The 22,075-nt window shown below is 41.3% G+C and overlaps 1 protein-coding gene across 1 annotated transcript in view; it reads right to left on the bottom strand.

The window, feature by feature from the left end:
• PRKDC (protein kinase, DNA-activated, catalytic subunit) overlaps nt 1-22,075 on the bottom strand; it is a 448,603-nt gene that overhangs the window by 50,184 nt on the left and 376,344 nt on the right. The window contains exons 75-76 of the mRNA XM_069731310.1: nt 18,581-18,668; nt 12,454-12,597 (exon numbers count right to left, since the gene is read on the bottom strand). Coding sequence (XP_069587411.1) covers nt 12,454-12,597; nt 18,581-18,668 — 232 coding nt within the window. The remainder of the gene's footprint in view (nt 1-12,453; nt 12,598-18,580; nt 18,669-22,075) is intronic.

The raw sequence follows: 22,075 nt of genomic DNA on the forward strand, positions 1-22,075 counted from the left end.
AAAATATCAATACATTTTGGCCTGCTCTTTTACCTCAAATTCAGATTTCCCACGTCCGTGAGTCTGGCTAGTACTTATACGCTACCTGGGATTGGTTTCTGACCCGATATAAGCGAGGAACTGATGGCAGCGCATCGTTCTGCTGTTACTGGAGGATCCTGGCAGTGATGGACCGGAGGGGTGTGTGTGTTTATATATATATATATATATATATATATATATATATATATATATATATATATATATATATATATATATATATATATATATATATATAATTGTCTAAGGGTTTTTCCGTCTGTCTGTCTGTCCTGGAAATCCCACCTCTCTGATTGGTCGAGGCCTGGCGGCCTTGACCAATCAGAGACGGGCACAGCGACGATGATGTCATAAAGGACGTAGATATCCCGCGTCTGATTGGTCGAGGCCGCCAGGCCTCGACCAATCAGCAACGGGCACAGTATCGACGTAGATGTCATAATGGTTGCCATGGCGACGATAATGTCCTAAAGGTTGCCTCGACCAATCAGCGACGGGCACAGTCTGCCGCGAATTCTGGAATCATCATTGTCCATATACTACGGGGACATGCATATTCTAGAATACCCGATGCGTTAGAATCGGGCCACAGTCTAGTCTATATATATAATTGTCTAAGGGTTTTTCCGTCTGTCTGTCTGTCTGTCCTGGAAATCCCGGCTCTCTGGCGGCCTCGACCAATCAGCAACGGGCACAGCGACGATGATGTCATAAAGGACGTAGAAATCCCGCGTCTGATTGGTCGAGGCCGCCAGGCCTCGACCAATCAGCAACCGGCACAGCGACGATGATGTCATAAAGGACGTAGACATCTCACGTTTCTGATTCAGCGACGGGCACAGTATCGCCATAGATGTCATAATGGTTGCCATGGCGACGATAATGTCATAAAGGTTGCCTCGACCAATCAGCGACGGGCACAGTGTGCCGCGAATTCTGGAATCATCATTGTCCATATACTACGGGGACATGCATATTCTAGAATACCCGATGCGTTAGAATCGGGCCACAATCTAGTCTATATATATAATTGCCTAAGGGTTTTTCCGTCTGTCTGTCTGCCCTGGAAATCCCACGTCTCTGATTAGTCGAGGCCACGTCGACGGGCACAGTATCGACGTAGAAATACCGCGTCTCTGATTGGTCGAGGCCGCCAGCCAATCAGCAACGGGCACAGCGACGATGATGTCATAAAGGACGTAGACATCCCGCGTCTGATTGGTCGAGGCCGCCAGGCCTCGACCAATCAGCAACGGGCACAGCGACGATGATGTCATAATGGTTGCCATGGCGACAATGATGTCATAAAGGTTGCCTCGACCAATCAGCGACGGGCACAGCGACGATGATGTCATAATGGTTGCCATGGCGACGAAGATGTCATAAAGGTTGCCTCGACCAATCAGCAACGGGCACAGCGACGATGATGTCATAATGGTTGCCATGGCGACAATGATGTCATAAAGGTTGCCTCGACCAATCAGCGACGGGCACAGCGACGATGATGTCATAATGGTTGCCATGGCGACGAAGATGTCATAAAGGTTGCCTCGACCAATCAGCAATGGGCACAGCGACGATGATGTCATAATGGTTGCCATGGCAACGATGATGTCATGAAGGTTGCCTCGACCAATCAGCGACGGGCACAGTCACATATTCTAGAATACCCGATGCGTTAGACCAATCAGTGCGTTACACCAATTGGCCTCGATCAATCAGTGACCGGCACAGCGACCATGATGTCATAAAGGACGTAGACATCCCGCGACTCTGATTGGTCGAGGCCGCCAGGCCTCGACCAATCAGCAACGGGCACAGCGACGATGATGTCATAAAGGACATAGAAATCCCACGTTTCTGATTCAGCGACGGGCACAGTATCGACGTAGATGCCATAATGGTTGCCATGGTGACGATGATGTCATAAAGGTTGCCTCGACCAATCAGCGACGGGCACAGTCTGTAGCGAATTCTGGAATCATCATTGTCCATATACTACGGGGACATGCATATTCTAGAATACCCGATGCATTAGAATCGGGCCACAATCTAGTATATATATATATATATATATATATATATATATATATATATATATACACCAAACCCGAGAAAGGTTTCTGTTGGGACCGAAACGTCGCTTTTTGGGCTGATTAAATAAGCTCTTTTCCACTACAAATGGTGTGCTGCCTCCATAGTAACATAGTAACATAGTTAGTAAGGCCGAAAAAAGACATTTGTCCATCCAGTTCAGCCTATATTCCATGATAATAAATCCCCAGATTTACGTCCTTTTACAGAACCTAATAATTGTATGATACAATATTGTTCTGCTCCAGGAAGACATCCAGGCCTCTCTTGAACCCCTCGACTGAGTTCGCCATCACCACCTCCTCAGGCAAGCAATTCCAGATTCTCACTGCCCTAACAGTAAAGAATCCTCTTCTATGTTGGTGGAAAAACCTTCTCTCCTCCAGACGCAAAGAATGCCCCCTTGTGCCCGTCACCTTCCTTGGTATAAACAAATCCTCAGCGAGATATTTGTATTGTCCCCTTATATACTTATACATGGTTATTAGATCACCCCTCAGTCGTCTTTTTTCTAGACTAAATAATCCTAATTTCGCTAATCTATCTAGGTATTGTAGTTCTCCCATCCCCTTTATTAATTTTGTTGCCCTCCTTTGTACTCTCTCTAGTTCCATTATATCCTTCCTGAGCACCGGTGCCCAAAACTGGACACAGTACTCCATGTGCGGTCTAACTAGGGATTTGTACAGAGGCAGTATAATGCTCTCATCATGTGTATCCAGACCTCTTTTAATGCACCCCATGATCCTGTTTGCCTTGGCAGCTGCTGCCTGGCACTGGCTGCTCCAGGTAAGTTTATCATTAACTAGGATCCCCAAGTCCTTCTCCCTGTCAGATTTACCCAGTGGTTTCCCGTTCAGTGTGTAATGGTGATATTGATTCCTTCTTCCCATGTGTATAACCTTACATTTATCATTGTTAAACCTCATCTGCCACCTTTCAGCCCAAGTTTCCAACCTATCCAGATCCATCTCCATCTTTTCTTTATAATATATATATATATATATATATATATATATATATATATATATATATATATATATATATATATATATATATATATATATATATATATATATATATATACACACACACATATATATATATACATATATTATATAGTCCCGACCTGGGATTGGTGATATACCGCCCTCACTGCAGCTCCGATAACCAGTACGTAACAGGGCAGAGTCTCCGGAGCCTACTTATCCTAGGTGCAACTCCCTGTCTGACCTGAGGATAATGCGGGTACCAAGAGCTGTGATTGTGTAAGCTCCGTCACGGATTGGCGATGTTGGTGGGATATCTGTACCTCTCAACCCCCCATGTTGTCAATATGGTATCCTCCCCTGACCATCCCATGTTCTCCATACAGCACAATCCGCCCTCTCGAGCCCCTCAATATGGAGTCCTCACCTGACCCTCCCCTTGTTCTCTATGCAGCACAATCCCACCCTCTATGTTCTCAATATGGAGTACATCCTTGACCACCCCATGTTCTCCAAACAGCACAATGTCCCTCTCATCCCCCCCAAGTTCTCAATAAGGAGTCCTGCCTTGACTCCCCATGTTCTTCATACAGCGCAATCCCCCCAATCTTCTCCCCACATTCTCAATATGGAGTCCTCCCATGACTCCCCCACCATGTTCTCCATACAGCACAGTCTCCCCTTCTCATCTCCTCCATACAGCGCAAGTCCCCTACCCGCTGCATCTTCGGCTCCAAGTCTGGAGGAGGTAGGGTGACTTTTTTTATAACTATAATTTTTATTAAGCAGTATACGTGTTTTACAATAAAAAAAAAAAAATCAGCATTTTAGCAAGCAAAATAGACAAAGAAAAGAATCAATGAGGATAGGGTACATAAAAGTTTAACAGACGGAAAACATTCCCTTCTAGTGACATCAAAACATACTGCAGACTAAAACCATAAAAGTTTCAAATAAAAAACTTGATATATTAGTTACATCTGTCATTTTAAACCAAACTCCGTCCACTTATTAAATTAAAATATCTTATTGAACAAATCGACAAACAGAAGACAGGACATCCACAAATTAAGGGGTAAAGTACAGTAGTCAAAAAAGGTCACAGCCTCTATAAGAAGGGTAAATGGGGCGGCACTGCCTTCAAAAAGAACGGTCACAAGCCAAGTGGTAAATTCACACTTCAGTGCTTAAATGGGTTAACCTTTGCTGCCACATTGCACACCTCGGGTGCTCCTCGTATATGAAACAAGTCCAACTATACAGTCCAACAAAAGAGAAATAACGAGGGCACTCACCAGTCTTCTTATAGTGCAAAAATCGCTTACTTTATTGACGTGACATCTAAAAATCCAAGGTCGGGTTACCGATGGAGCCGAAGCTCAGGTGAGCAGGAGGGAGTGGAGACGACGGCCGTTTCGCGCTGTGCTTGCGCTTCTACGGGTCAGTGCAGGTGAGAGCAAGACAGCGGAAATATAGCACCGGCCAAGGTACCACCCCCCTCCGCTACCTCCCTCCCACAACACATAAAAACACTCTATAAAAAGCACAACTTAAAATAATACAGACATATCGAATATATCTTAACTCGGAACATATTAAATGACGAAACATGCAGTTTTGTGCACAAATACAAACATGTTAAATAACCCTCTTAACGTATTAATCATATAAAAGAAACAGTGTGACTGCTCAAAGCTTTTGTGCACCTTGAATAGGAGTCGGAATTTTGTTAATTTCGTTTGTGAGGCGTTAGATTTCATCTTGACCCACAATGCGTTTATGTTTTTAGATGAGTGGTATGTACAGGAAGTGGGGACTGCGATGGGGACTCCGGTGGCTTGTACTTTTGCAAATTTATTCTTAGGGCTCTTCGAAGAAAAATATGTATATACTAATAAGAACAATTTTTTGCAGTACATTAAGTTTTATCAGAGATATATCGACGATGTGATATTGATCTGGGATGGTACAGAGGATATGTTCAGAAATTTTGTGTCTTTTCTAAATGAAAGTAATAATATGAACATGTCATTTACATCAAATTATGGAGGAAACCGTTTAGAATTTCTGGATGTTTTGTTAGAAATAGAGGGAGGTAAAATCTGCACGTCCTTATACCGCAAACCAGTGGCAGGTAATACCATGATGCGATTTGATAGTTTCCATCCTTTTCATACAAAATTAGCATTGCCGCGCAGCCAATTTTTACGAGTTAGCCGGGTTAATAACACAGACAAAGGGTTTATGCGACAAACAGAAGAAATGGCGCAAAGATTTAGGGAAAGAGGATACCCAGAAAATCTATTATGTTCAGCACAGGAGGAAATCATGAGGGAAAGAAATATGGAGAATAAGGTTGTTCCATCGGCACGAATATGTAAAAAAGAAAAGAGGTTTACTTTTTGTTTTGCGTATAACAATATGGACCGCCAGATTAGGCTAGCCATAAAACGGAACTGGCACATTTTAAGTCAAGATAAAGAGTTGGCAGCTGTAGCAGCCAGAGGTCCCCTTATAGCAAACAGGAGAAGTGTAAGACTAAGGGACAAATTAGTGAGAAATCGGTTGTTTAAACCAAACCAAAATTGGCTAGCCAAAACCGCACCGCATGGTAACTTTAAGTGTGGTCATTGTTCATTCTGCAATCAACGCGTAACAGACCGGGTCATTAGAATGGGGGGCATCACACATGTAGTAAAAAATTTTATTACATGCAGGACAGATCACGTAGTTTACGTGATTTTTTGTCCTTGCAGGTATTACTACATTGGGAAAACTGTTCGACCTCTATTCATGCGGTTCAGGGAACATTGCAGATCGATTGCTACAGGCAAAGGAGTACCGCGCCTGATCTCGCATGTAAGGGAAAAACATGAGAGTAAAGTAGATTGCCTCACTTTTGCAGGACTGGAAAGGGTGTCTTTACCAGCTGGAGGGGGCGATTTGAATAACTTACTCCTTAGAGTTGAGGCTAGGTGGATTATGCGTTGTGAGGCAATGGGCCCCCTGGGATTCAACGATAGGGTAGATTTATCCATATTTCTGTGAGATATTAGAACCATGAGATTAGGTTCAGTAAAAGCTTTGAGCAGTCACACTGTTTCTTTTATATGATTAATACGTTAAGAGGGTTATTTAACATGTTTGTATTTGTGCACAAAACTGCATGTTTCGTCATTTAATATGTTCCGAGTTAAGATATATTCGATATGTCTGTATTATTTTAAGTTGTGCTTTTTATAGAGTGTTTTTATGTGTTGTGGGAGGGAGGTAGCGGAGGGGGGTGGTACCTTGGCCGGTGCTATATTTCCGCTGTCTTGCTCTCACCTGCACTGACCCGTAGAAGCGCAAGCACAGCGTGAAACGGCCGTCGTCTCCACTCCCTCCTGCTCACCTGAGCTTCGGCTCCATCGGTAACCCGACCTTGGATTTTTAGATGTCACGTCAATAAAGTAAGCGATTTTTGCACTATAAGAAGACTGGTGAGTGCCCTCGTTATTTCTCTTTTGTTGGACCAAAAAAGGTCACAGCTATTGCTATAAGCACAGAAGTTATTCCAGGGAGCCCAGATAGCATCAAATCTGTCCACATTCACATTCATTAAAGTTGCCATATATTCTATTATATGAACATCAGCCATTCTATTTAGTACATTTTGGAAAGAGGTAGCAGGGGTGTGTGATTTCAACTTTTGTTTATTTTTATTTTGACCCTGGAGCCGCCTCCTGCAACCTGCCGCCCTAGGCACTAGACTTCCGGTACCTAGTGCAAAATACGGCCTGTTCTCAGCACACTACACACTGAGGACTGCTTCCAGGCCTCGTATTCTCCACAGCTTGTCCCCCTCCTCACAGCTGTCAGGATTTTATAGCAGAATACTTGGAGCTCTTCACACAGGTTTGCTCAGTACCAGTGCATAGCCCTTACATTTCTTTTTCCTAAAACACAGTGGGAAAAAGATGAATGGGAAGTGGGAGAAAGGACATCTTAATGTAATGAATTGGGGGAAGGGTGGGGGAGAGGACATTTAATTGTAATGAAATGGGGTAAGAGAAAAGGCATTAATTGTAATGGGTCGGGGAAGAGGTGGGAGGGAAAGGGCATGGATTTGTAATGAATTTGTCAGGTGAGGCGAGAGAACACATGTAATTGTAAGGAATTGTGGGATAAAAAATAGGACAGGGACTTGTAATGAATTGGGGGGGGGGCACAGTGGATAATTTATATTTTTGTGGTGAAAAGTAGATAATTATAGTTAATCAGGGTCACATTGCTTGTTTAGCAATTTATATTTTTAAATAGAGAGTTGCATAGTGGCTAATTGTATATTAATGAAGTGGTACATATCTGCATTTAAGGGCAAGTGTGAAGGACTGTGTCTCTGGGTCAGCCGTAGTCATTGTGTAGCCCCACAATGCGGCACTGCACCTTAATCTGATTTTTTGAAGTAGCATTGGAATCCATTTTAGTTTAATACCTCAAATATAATAATAATAAAAAATAATGAAGAACAACAGGTAGCCCAAAAATAAAGACTTTGATGTTTGTTAAAACGCTGCCATGGGATCCAGTATTATGTTAATAAACCAAAAGTACTGCTTAAAGAGATGGTCCACTACAATGTATATTGTGCACATTTATTTAAACCTGTAAAAGAAGTATTTTTGTAAATACCTTATGTTCACATATTTGCCATTGTTGCTCACTCAATCCTGATCACATGTCCCCGCCAGCATCCGCAGCCAATATACGGTGATGTCATGTCAACATCCGAAGTCTGGAAGTTGACCTTGCATCACCGAGGCGTGACTTAGTCTCACGCATTCCCCTGACTTACTGGGCTGTGGGCGGTGTTTCACAGCATGTCACAGAGGGGCTCTGCCAGTGAAAGCAGAGGAGAGAGGGAAAGCATCTACTGGGATACTGGGCTGTGACGTGCGGTGAAACATCGCACACAGACCAGCCAATCAGGGGAGTGCGTGAGACTCGGTTACGCCTCGATGATGCAAAGTCAACTCAGAATCCGGAAGTTGATGTGACATCACCGGATGTCAGATGGCTGCAGCCGGGAGTCACATGATTGGGACTGAGCAAGCAGTGATAGTGCCCCTCAGAGGCAAATATGTGAACATAAGGTATTTGCAAAAAGATTGATTTGAAAGGTTTAAATCAATGTGTACAATATACATTGAAGTGGACCACCTCATTAATGAAAAGTTGTACATTTGTCTAATATACTGTGGAGACAGCGATGCAGCAACAGCAGAAGTTAGCACAGAGGGTCATAAGATGGTAAATAAAATCAGCACAGAAACTACTGGAAAAATAGTTAGCAGGTTCATTCCTGAAATTGTCTGGTTATTATCAAAACAAAAGTATTTTTTTTTCTTTAGCCTCATGATTCAGTAGTACATCAATGTTAGCTACCCAGCGATCCATAAAGGGAGGATATCCAAGGTTAGTCTAAAATAAAACTAGCCAGGGTCACTCTGGCCCACCAGGAAATCGGAGGCTTCTCTGGTGGGACCAGGCACTTTCATCTGCTGGCACACAAGGCCGGCAGCTGCCTAGAGCCCCTGATGCTCCAGGGGCCCCCAAGCCAGTGGCGTGTCACAAATAGCGACACACACCTGATATTGGGACTCACGCCAGCGGAGGAGGAGCTGGAGACAGGAGCCTGTCCCTGCTGCTAAAGAGAAATGAATATTCACGCTTCCCCATGCCCCCAAGGGCATGGAGAGGAGTGAATATTCATTTCACTTTAATAGTGGGCGGTGTTAGCCCCAGGCTGAGGCTAACAATGCCCGCAGCAGCGGATATACCGCATCTGCATTTAAAGCCACTGCATCGGGGCCCTGGAGGTGGGCCCCTGCAGGGCGGCTAACACTAAGGGCAATCGCCGGTGAGGGAGCGATGCCTGCCAATGAGTACTGTCTGGCTCTTCCTGTCTGACACAGCAGCGCAGCTGGATGACATCATTCAGCGCGCAGCTGATTCAGAGAGAAAGCTGCCGGCGACAAAGATGCTGCCGGGATGTGCTGGGGCTGCATGGAATGTACAGAGAGGTGAGTGGTGCTGTGTGTCTGTCTGTATGTGTGTGCTTGCGTGCGAGAGTGTGTGAGAGAGTGGTGCGGTGCTGTGTCTGTGTGTGTATTGGAGAGAGTAATGATGTGGGTGATGGAGAAAGGAGTGAGGGGGTGGTGGGGAAGAACGCAATGTTGGTGGTGGTAGAAAGAAAAATGGGGGTGTTGGGGAGAGGCAATAATGGAGGTAGTGGAATGGGCAATGATGGGGTGGTGGGGGAGAAGGCAATGATGGGAGTGGTGGGGGAGAAAGCAATGATGGGGTGGTGGGGGAGAAGGCAATGATGGTTGTGGAAAGGACAATGATGGTGGTGGAACTGGGCAATCATGGGGGTGGTGCTGGAGAAAGCAATGATGGAGGTGGTGGAAAGGGCAAAGATAGGGGTGGTGGGAGAGAAGGCAATGATGGAGGTGGCGATGAGGACAATGATGGGGGTGGGGGCTGCATTATACCCCATGGGGGGCAGCATTATACTATATGAGGGGGGGCAGCATTATACTATATGAGGGGGCTACATTATACTATATGGGGGCTGCATTATGCCCTGTGAGGGGACTACAGTATATTCTATGGGGGGCTGCATTATACTCTTAGGGACTTCATTATATTCTGTGGAGGGGTTGCATTATACTATATGAGGGGGGCTGCATTATACCTTATGAGGGGGTTGCATTATATTTCGTGGAGGGCTGCATTATACCCTATGAGGGGAGGGGGGCTGCATTATATTCCATGAGGGAGGCTACATTATATTCTATGAGAGGGGCTACTTTATATTCTATGAGGGGGCTACATTATATTCTATGAGGGGGCTACATTATATTCTGTGAGGGGGACACCACAACCCCTGTTACAAGACATGTACTACCTTGTATTATACCCTGATATTAGAGTGTTTTATCAAACAATTGGTAGTCTTGTGTTTACTTCTATGTAGCTACATAGTGGGCCCCAAGAATAATTTTCTCTGAAACTAGCCCATAAAACGAGTCAAGGTCAGTGAGGTTTATAGGATGAGACCGGAAACCCAAAAAGGAGCAAAATGGGATAATAATTGCATATCCCAGACAGTTTCCAGTCATGTACCAGAGCTTGTGGGACTTGAAGATAATGGGGCCCCAAACAACATGGTGAAAGTGACAAGTCTGTGCAGCCCAAACTTGAAAGAGTGTTTACACTCTGAGTGATCGACCAAGGTGATCTTTCTGTAAGGGCCCATGCTAATAAAGGATGTGGTCCTAAAACTTAAGTAAAGAGGAAACTCGAAATGGGAGTTATACTATTAGGGTAACATTTTATGTTCAACCATTACAAAATGGGACTAATAATTGTAGTGGAATACGATACAAAACTTAAAAACAATTACAAGATAGTAGACATATAAATAACCATTAATCACATATAGGATGCCCTATATATTAAACCCATATATATCATAGGGTGAAAGTACCATAAGATAAACAATAATTCACTATATTGGTGACCAAAAGTGAATAATGATCCCAAAAAACTTTTTTGGTACTAAAATAGATATTTTATAATTACAACAGTAAAATTAAGTATTCAAAATTTTTTTAACGTAACAGCAGTAGGGAAAAGGGTGCTGGATTCAATTACAAAACAGGGATCATAATGCCATAGGGAAATCTAGTTATACATAACAGCTAAACAACAAAAAGTTTTAAAACACAATAGCATGATCCATTAAATGCCCAAGGATTTTCAATCAAAAGGCTACAGAAACATGTGTGCCTATACTGAAGGGAAATATCCCATCCTTAATGCAGCATAGAATGTCTCCCTATGTGTTGAGCCTGTGATAATATGGTATATCTTAGTATCTATATTTATAGATAACTAGATGACACTAGATTTTCTAATAAAGTATATTACCTGTAAGGCCGTATGTAATCCCCTGGCGTCACATGCCCCGACGCGCCTTTCGCTGTGCGCTATTTATCTATTTTAGTACCAAAAAAGTTTTTGGGGATCATTATTCACTTTTGGTCACCAATATAGTGAATTATATAAATAACCATGCAAAGCCCCCCATACATGTACAACATATACATTACTATGCCGCAGTTCTAAATGACTGCTTATTGCTTAAAATACAGGGTGGACCAAAAGTAGGTGGACAGTATGTGTAATAGGGTTATGATTGGGGAGATTTATCAAACATGGTGAAACTGTGAAACTGACTCAGTTGCCCTTAGCAACCAATCAGATTCCACTTTTCATTCTTCACTGACTCTTTGGAAAATGAAAGGTGGAATCTGATTGGTTGCTAAGGGCAACTGAGTCAGTTTCACAGATCCAATTTTCACAGATAAATCTCCCCCAAATCTGTTTTCATTTCAGATAATTCAGATAACCCATAATGGCAAATAATTTAAATACAGATCAAAGAAAATGGATTTTAAAAGAGTATTGGAAATCTCAAAATGCTGAAACAGTTAGAGCAAATTGGGTTGAAACATTTGGTACTCAAGCCCCAAAGAGACAAACCATTTACCGCATTCATGAACAATTCGACGCCACTGGCTCAATCCTTAATGCTCCAAAAACTGGTCGACCCAAAACAGCCTGTACAGCAAATAATAAACAACTTGTTGCTGAAACATTTGCTCAGAGTCCAAAAAAGTCCACCAGAAGAGTATCTATAGAATTGGGAATTTCACGAGCTTCCATCATGCAAATCCTGAAATCTATTGGGTGGAAAGCTTATCGTCCACGTCTAATTCATGGTTTATAGGAAAATGATCCAGACAGGCTCGTTAACCCAATGGATTTTTTCTTTTGGGGAGTACTCAAGGACAAAGTTTATAGTCGAGAACCAAAAAGTGTCAGTGATTTGAAAAATTACATAAGAGATGCATTTCAAGAAATTACTACCCAAAGAGACTTGTGCAAAAATGTTTGTCGAAGCGTAAGAGGCAGACTTCAAAGCTGTGCAAATTGTGATGGAAAACAGTTTGAGCACCGGCGATGATAAAATTCAAGGGCTTTTGTATTATTGTTCAGAATAAAATGTAATTGTCAATGTTATGCTTGTGTAAGTAAATATAATTTATATATAAATCAAAATAAATGTTATTATTTCTGTCCACCTACTTTTGGACCACCCTGTATATATTTAGCGTGTGATATCTATAATTTATTTACGGTTATAATAAATTGGAACTCTGTGTGTAATGGCACCAACACAAACAGAAAATCAGGCTTTACTCAAACAGTACATACATACCTCTGCAAGTTTTCTTCTGAATGTCCCAAATTTAGGATTTTTTGCATTCACAAGATTTTCATGCATCTCCTTGTACATATTCTTAATTTTGTTTCTATCGGGTTTTGGTCTATCCAATTCTTTATTGACTTCTTCTCTCCAGTCCTAATTGGCACAGAGCATACAATTAAATTGTGAAAGTGAGGTAAAAATGTGATTGTTCTAAAAACAAAACAAAAACCTATATATGAGTGGACTGAATTTGCCTTGGAAAAAATAACTCAAAAATTGCCATAAGCTGAAATGCAACAAACTCTCGTTTTGTGCTTCTATTAGGATCTTGCAACATTATTGTTATTATTATTATTATTATTGTAAACTGGACACAGTGGAGGACCGTTATAATTTTTTCAGTGCCGATTTTTTGTCATAAAGTGTGACATTTTATTGTCACAAATACCGAAGTGAAACTTATTAATGTTTGGTTCCACTAATACACTGCTTTTTATTACCTGCACCAAAATTTAAAAATAACGAGAAATCAGGGCATCATTAGTCTTTTGGCATTAAGTATGACATAGTTATGAGCGCGTTACAAACACAAAAGTATATTCTAAAAGGATCATAGTGGTCTTTAAAAAAAAAAAATGAGTGTAAAAAATACATTTATGTTTCAACCATTTTTGGTGCATAAAAAGTCTCAAGTTGAACAAAACTCTACCTTACAGTGTGACATTTGACACACTAGATTCCTGCTCATACCCAACATACTTACCATGCATAAAAAGTTATGTTGGCAAATTTATAATTACAATGCTAAGTTTAATTACTATGGAGTGACGGAATTGAAGTACACTAAAATTTTGGTGCATGTTACACAATAAATGTGGGCCACAACATCTTTAACATACAATATTATTTGTACGTAACCTACTAAATTAAAACAGAAGATCCCAAAAAGTTATAACAGCATAAAGAGTTAAATGCATTTGTTAAATATTAATTATTCATTGAATTATTCATATTCTTAATTCTGTACTGAGCACATTGTCTCTCACTGACATTACAAAGGCTATTTCTGTATATGTAGCTCAAAGTATAAGTCAACACCATATAGAGGGAACACGTGGTCTGTGGGACATATAAATAATGTTTCTTAGGAGGGTTAGATCTATATAAGGTCTATAGACAAATAAACCATAAACCTTAGTCAGGGAAATATATCCGAAACGCGCGTCGGGCGCTTGCAGATTCAGGACCCAGCCTCCCCCCCAGGTAGATATAATAGCGATATCGCTGTGCTATCACACTTTTTGTGTATGGTTTATTTGTCTATAGACATTATATAGATCTATGCACCTGGGCACTTTAAACTAGTGAGCTGTCATTTTTACCCCCACATATTTATAAAAGCGATTTCGCTGTGCTATCACACTTGTGTGTATGGTCACATGGTTATAGACCCTATACAGGGCTATGCACTTTGGGCACTTTAAAAAGTGAGTTGTTGTCTTTTATATTATTATTTATTTTGTGTTGTGCACACCTTTTTGGCAACTTTTTTTCACAATGCTATTGAGATTTTTTGTGTAATGTTCACATATACAGTGTTTTAATATTTTTCCTATACACCGTTTACAGGTCCTTCTCAAAAAATTAGCATATAGTGTTAAATTTCATTATTTACCATAATGTAATGATTACAATTAAACTTTCATATATTATAGATTCATTATCCACCAACTGAAATTTGTCAGGTCTTTTATTGTTTTAATACTGATGATTTTGGCATACAACTCCTGAAAACCCAAAAAACCTGTCTCAATAAATTAGCATATCAAGAAAAGGTTCTCTAAACGACCTATTACCCTAATCTTCTGAATCAACTAATTAACTCTAAACACATGCAAAAGATACCTGAGGCTTTTATAAACTCCCTGCCTGGTTCATTACTCAAAACCCCCATCATGGGTAAGACTAGCGACCTGACAGATGTCAAGAAGGCCATCATTGACACCCTCAAGCAAGAGGGTAAGACCCAGAAAGAAATTTCTCAACAAATAGGCTGTTCCCAGAGTGCTGTATCAAGGCACCTCAATGGTAAGTCTGTTGGAAGGAAACAATGTGGCAGAAAACGCTGTACAACGAGAAGAGGAGACCGGACCCTGAGGAAGATTGTGGAGAAGGACCGATTCCAGACCTTGGGGAACCTGAGGAAGCAGTGGACTGAGTCTGTTGTGGAAACATCCAGAGCCACCGTGCACAGGCGTGTGCAGGAAATGGGCTACAGGTGCCGCATTCCCCAGGTAAAGCCACTTTTGAGCTACAGAGAAGCAGCACTGCACTGTTGCTAAGTGGTCCCAAGTACTTTTTTCTGATGAAAGCAAATTTTGCATGTCATTCGGAAATCAAGGTGCCAGAGTCTGGAGGAAGACTGGGGAGAAGGAAATGCCAAAATGCCTGAAGTCCAGTGTCAAGTACCCACAGTCAGTGATGGTGTGGGGTGCCATGTCAGCTGCTGGTGTTGGTCCACTGTGTTTCATCAAGGGCAGGGTCAATGCAGCTAGCTATCAGGAGATTTTGGAGCACTTCATGCTTCCATCGGCTGAAATGCTTTATGGAGATGAAGATTTCATTTTTCAGCACGACCTGGCACCTGCTCACAGTGCCAAAACCACTGGTAAATGGTTTACTGACCATGGTATTACTGTGCTCAATTGGCCTCCCAACTCTCCTGACCTGAACCCCATAGAGAATCTGTGGGATATTGTGAAGAGAAAGTTGAGAGACGCAAGACCCAACACTCTGGATGAGCTTAAGGCCGCTATTGAAGCATCCTGGGCCTCCATAACATCTCAGCAGTGTCACAGGCTGATTGCCTCCATGCCACGCCGCATTGAAGCAGTCATTTCTGCAAAAGGATTCCCGACCAAGTATTGAGTGCATAACTGAACATTATTATTTGATGGTTTTTTTGTTTGTTATTAAAAAACACTTTTATTTGATTGGATGGGTGAAATATGCTAATTTATTGAGACAGGTTTTTTGGGTTATCAGGAGTTGTATGCCAAAATCATCAGTATTAAAACAATAAAAGACCTGACAAATTTCAGTTGGTGGATAATGAATCTATAATATATGAAAGTTTAATTGTAATCATTACATTATGGTAAATAATGAAATTTAACACTATATGCTAATTTTTTGAGAAGGACCTGTATATATCTATTACACTGTTAGTTTATTTGCATCTTTTGGTTTGCACAGCGACAAAGCGAATATAAGGTTTTTTTTCTGTATTGGGGGTTGCTCTGTTGAGTATGGGTACCATGTAATCCTGTCCCTGCGATTGTTTTATAGATACAATATATAATTTTTTTTAGAATTTTTTTTTTATATATATATTATTGCCACTTCATTAAATAAAGGCATATTTTAGATTCCTGAGCTTCAAGACTTTCTGGTGATTTCTTACTCCGTGGTGGTTGGGTGTTTGGTCTCTTCATCACAGTGGTCTCCACTGGTGCTCTCACAGTGCACCCTAATTACCGGTTTATTCTGTTTCTAATAGTATACAGGTCCTTCTCAAAAAATTAGCATATAGTGTTAAATTTAATTATTTACCATAATGTAATGATTACAATTAAACTTTCATATATTATAGATTCATTATCCACCAACTGAAATTTGTCAGGTCTTTTATTGTTTTAATACTGATGATTTTGGCATACAACTCCTGATAACCCAAAAAACCTGTCTCAATAAATTAGCATATTTCACCCATCCAATCAAATAAAAGTGTTTTTTAATCACAAACAAAAAAACCAACAAATAATAATGTTCAGTTATGCACTCAATACTTGGTCGGGAATCCTTTGGCAGAAATGACTGCTTCAATGCGGCGTGGCATGGAGGCAATCAGCCTGTGACACTGCTGAGATGTTATGGAGGCCCAGGATGCTTCAATAGCGGCCTTAAGCTCATCCAGAGTGTTGGGTCTTGCGTCTCTCAACTTTCTCTTCACAATATCCCACAGATTCTCTATGGGGTTCAGGTCAGGAGAGTTGGCAGGCCAATTGAGCACAGTAATACCATGGTCAGTAAACCATTTACCAGTGGTTTTGGCACTGTGAGCAGGTGCCAGGACGTGCTGAAAAATGAAATCTTCATCTCCATAAAGCATTTCAGCCGATGGAAGCATGAAGTGCTCCAAAATCTCCTGATAGCTAGCTGCATTGACCCTGCCCTTGATGAAACACAGTGGACCAACACCAGCAGCTGACATGGCACCCCACACCATCACTGACTGTGGGTACTTGACACTGGACTTCAGGCATTTTGGCATTTCCTTCTCCCCAGTCTTCCTCCAGACTCTGGCACCTTGATTTCCGAATGACATGCAAAATTTGCTTTCATCAGAAAAAAGTACTTGGGACCACTTAGCAACAGTCCAGTGCTGCTTCTCTGTAGCTCAAAAGTGGCTTTACCTGGGGAATGCGGCACCTGTAGCCCATTTCCTGCACACGCCTGTGCACGGTGGCTCTGGATGTTTCCACACCAGACTCAGTCCACTGCTTCCTCAGGTTCCCCAAGGTCTGGAATCGGTCCTTCTCCACAATCTTCCTCAGGATCCGGTCTCCTCTTCTTGTTGTACAGCGTTTTCTGCCACATTGTTTCCTTCCAACAGACTTACCATTGAGGTGCCTTGATACAGCACTCTGGGAACAGCCTATTTGTTGAGAAATTTCTTTCTGGGTCTTACCCTCTTGCTTGAGGGTGTCAATGATGGCCTTCTTGACATCTGTCAGGTCGCTAGTCTTACCCATGATGGGGGTTTTGAGTAATGAACCAGGCAGGGAGTTTATAAAAGCCTCAGGTATCTTTTGCATGTGTTTAGAGTTAATTAGTTGATTCAGAAGATTAGGGTAATAGGTCGTTTAGAGAACCTTTTCTTGATATGCTAATTTATTGAGACAGGTTTTTTGGGTTATCAGGAGTTGTATGCCAAAATCATCAGTATTAAAACAATAAAAGACCTGACAAATTTCAGTTGGTGGATAATGAATCTATAATATATGAAAGTTTAATTGTAATCATTACATTATGGTAAATATTGAAATTTAACACTATATGCAAATTTTTTGAGAAGGACCTGTATATTTCAGAGGTATAGAATTTTTGGATATAATAAGGGTCCACACTGTTTAATTCGGTTTTCTATAATGGAATGGGTACAAAAACGCTGCAGATTCGCAAAAAAAGAAGTGACATGCTACTTCTTTTAAACCGCAGCGTTTCCGCACCGGATTTTCTGCAAAGTGTGCACAACATTTTTTTTTCTCATTGATTTACATTGTACTGTAAATCAATTGCGGATCTGCAGCGTTTCTGCACCACAAAAAACGCTGCGGATCCGCAGAGAATCCGCAACGTGTGCACATAGCCTAATGCTTCTCCCCACACCGCTGTAGTTGATTGATAGGTCTGTCTCATGTGCATAAGTAGGGAGTGACCTGTCAGTCAACTGTAGTGAGGTGAAAGAAGCCGGTTGGAGGCCGCACTTGACTAGTCCAGTCTTTATCTATGGTCCCCGGCCAGGTTTTCAAACTATATTGCATTTCAGAGTAAAAACCTATCTGGCCTCACATGCAGCCACAAACAGAAGAAGGCCCCTGTGCAAGAACAATACATGGCCCTTTGCACTCCAATAGCTCATCATAATACACAATTGCACCTGCTTTGGAGGTGGTAGTGGGTGCCCTCACCTCTTGGGCCCCAGTGCAACTGTACAGGTTGCATTAATCGTGTTGTGTGGCTCCGCAGAGCCTCTGTCCCACAGCACAGGTGCACGCACACAGCAGCCTAATTAGCAAGTTTGATTAATCTTCAGTTTCTGAAGAATGGAGGCAGCGATAGACAACAGAGTGTGATTTGTCTAGGGGCGAAATCCCCTACAAGGCTACCTGTTTAGCTTATACTGTCTGTTTGGGCTACAGACTCACTTTAAAACTAAATAAAAAAAACTTGGAGCAGAACAATAAAAAGAAAAAAAAATAGCTTAAAATCTAAAGGTGACTTTGAAGGGAAAGGGTTAATACTGCATTAAAACAACAATAACTACAATGTCCTTGAAGTCCATTCTTCTCACCTGTAAAACCAGTCCGGGACTCGACAGGAGCTCCAAGGCTTCAATAAAATCTTTAATCAATCCATTTTTATCCAGCTTTGTCTGAATTCTGAAATTGATACATACGAGTTCCATTGTAAAGATAATAAAATAACAAATCCCTTTCATTGTAATGATTCAATTCTACAAATACATTGTTCAGGCATTATATGGTCTTTCCAATGGAAAAAAAAACTGAAGCGTCTAAGGAAAGCCATGGGGAAAAAGGTAAAAAGGTACAACACTCCACAATGGAGAGGCAAGCTGCCATATCATATTGGGTGGCTCAGAAACACAGCTTCCCTTCCCTTTGGCTTTCATTCATTCATTAATACGTTTGTGCCTCTTGTCTAGTTTTGGTGTTTTTAACCAGTTTTACATTTACATTATTCCTAATGTGCACCTTTTTCAACCACTTCCCATTTTTGTGTTTTCATGTTTTACTCCCCTTCTTCCAAAAGCTGTAACTTTTTTTCCTGTCCACACAGTATGAGGGCTTGTTTTTTTGTGAGAGGTGCTGTGCTTTTGAATGACAGTGCTCATTACCACAAAATGTACTGGAAAACGTAAAAAAAAATCCGATATGACAGTTTGATCACTTCTTCAGCTTTTTTTGCGGGCCAGATCTTGGTGTGCTATAGACATTAACTGCCAGGTATGGGGCAGGGTCACCCACATGTACAGCTGATGCTGGGAAGGGGTTAAAGTCTACTTTTTGTTTTGTTCACCTTTTTTTTGTCATTGTGGGCGGGGGTTGTGGTTTCCGGTTTCTTTCAGCTGATTCATCAATCACGACTTAATTTAAAAAAAAACAAAAAAACATTTTTATGTGGAGTAAATTTATGAAGGCATGAAATTTCTGACTTAATATTGCAATATTTTAGCAGAACATGTGACTTTTTGAGCTAAAAGCTGAAAAAAGGTTAAAGAAAAAAGTACAGGGCATGTTTGATTTTAGACAAAATTTATGAACCTTGTGCACCATATTAAAGAATTTGCCACAAAAAATGTCAACAAATATTACGAGAGAAAAAAAGATTCATCAGACTTCTCCCCGCCCCAGTGGACTAACAAGTCTCCTCTTATGTTTCATCATAGGGAGAGACTGGTCAGTCAAACTGATCCAGACATGCCCAAGGCAGGGGTGTCCATTATTTTCTTTAATTTACATCCAGGTAGTTAAGTGTTTAGGTTGGCCTCTAAGAGCCATATACAGTCATGGTCTAAAGTATTGACACCCCTGCAGTTCTGTCAGATAATACTCAGTTTCTTCCTGAAAATGATTGCAAACACAAATTCTTTGGTATTATTATCTTCATTTAATTTGTCTTAAATGAAAAAACACAAAAGAGAATGAAGCAAAAAGCAAAACATTGATCATTTCACACAAAACTCCAAAAATGGGCCAGACAAAAGGATTGGCACCCTCAGCCTAATACTTGATTGCACAACCTTTAGCCAAAATAACTGCGACCAACCGCTTCCGGTAACCATCAATGAGTTTCTTACAATGCTCTGCTGGAATTTTAGACCATTCTTCTTTGGCAAACTGCTCCAGGTCCCTGATATTTGAAGGGTGCCTTCTCCAAACTGCCATTTTTAGATCTCTCCACAGGTGTTCTATGGGATTCAGGTCTGGACTCATTGCTGGCCACCTTAGAAGTCTCCAGTGCTTTCTCTCAAACCATTTTCTAGTGCTTTTTGAAGTGTGTTTTGGGTCATTGTCCTGCTTGAAGACCCATGACCTCTGAGGGAGACCCAGCTTTCTCACACTGGGCCCTACATTATGCTGCAAAATTTGTTGATAGTCTTCAGACTTCATAATGCCATGCACACGGTCAAGCAGTCCAGTGCCAGAGGCAGCAAAGCAACCCCAAAACATCAGGGAACCTCCACTATGTTTGACTGTAGGGACAGTGTTCTTTTCTTTGAATGCCTCTTTTTTTCTCCTGTAAACTCTATGTTGATGCCTTTGCCCTAAAAGCTCTACTTTTGTCTCATCTGACCAGAGAACATTTTTAGGTAAGTTTTGGCAAACTCCAGCCTGGCTTTTTTATGTCTCGGGGTAAGAAGTAGGGTCTTCCTAGGTCTCCTACCATACAGTCCCTTTTCATTCAGACACCGACGGAAGGTACGGGTTGACACTGTTGTACCCTCGGACTGCAGGGCAGCTTGAGCTTGTTTTGATGTTAGTCGAGGTTCTTTATCCCACATCCGCACAATCTTGCGTTGAAATCTCTTGTCAATTTTTCTTTTCCGTCCACATCTAGGGAGGTTAGCCAAAGTGCCATGGGCTTTAAACTTCTTGATGACACTGCGCACGGTAGACACAGGAATATTCAGGTCTTTGGAGATGGACTTGTAGCCTTGAGATTGCTCATCCTTTCTCACAATTTGGTTTCTCAAGTCCTCAGACAGTTATTTGGTCTTCTTTCTTTTCTCCATGCTCAATGTGGTACACACAAGGACACAGGACAGAGGTTGGGTCAACTTTAATCCATGTCAACTGGCTGCAAGTGTGATTTAGTTATTGCCAACACCCGTTAGGTGCCACAGGTAAGTTACAGGTGCTGTTAATTACACAAATTAGAGAAGCATCACATGATTTTTCGAACAGTGCCAATACTTTTGTCCACCCCCTTTTTTATGTTTGGTGTGGAATTATATCCAGTTTGGTTTTAAGACAATTCTTTTTGTGTTTTTTCATTTAAGACAAATGAAATGAAGATAATAATACCAAATAATTTGTGTTTGCAATCATTTTCAGGAAGAAAATGAATATTATCTGACAGAATTGCAGGGGTGTCAATACTTTTGGCCATGACTGTATAGAGGGAGAATGTTGTCAATGCTACAAGTTGGCAATTTACATAGATGATTAGTTTTATCTTCACCTCCTTATTTTCCTAACATTTCCAGATCTTTTGTGCTCTAAGCAACTACAAGTCTATTCTATATGAATCCACAGTACTAATGTAGCCATCACCAGAAAGGAAGCACAATGCCAAACTATATTATTTTTTTTATTGAAGTTTGCTCCCTTCTATATTGGCTACTTCATTAGGCATTAGATATGAGCAGATTGATATGCAGGACTTTGGTCCTGCAGATACATCAGTAGTGTCTAGCCGCCAAATCAGAATCCCGCAAGTAGCGTCCTACATGCAGAATCCCCAGGGAGACGTCATCATTATTGAGTGACACACACTGGATGTAGCACATGGCCTACTGATCAGTACACTGCTCTCAATGCTCCAGTCCAGCGGCCACAAACTAATGAGGTGGCTGCTGTACAAGGGTCCTGTGAATCCATTTGTTAATTTCTAATGCCTAAGGAAGGAGAACACTTAACCTCTTAGTGACAGAGCCAAATTTTTTAAATCTGACCAGTGTCACTTTGTGTGGTAATAACGCTGGAACGTTTCAATAAATCCCAGTGATTTTCAGACTTTTTTTCGTGACACATTATACTTTATG

The sequence above is a fragment of the Ranitomeya imitator genome, chromosome 6 (genome assembly GCF_032444005.1).
Source record: "Ranitomeya imitator isolate aRanImi1 chromosome 6, aRanImi1.pri, whole genome shotgun sequence".
Classification (NCBI taxonomy): Eukaryota; Metazoa; Chordata; class Amphibia; order Anura; family Dendrobatidae; genus Ranitomeya; species Ranitomeya imitator.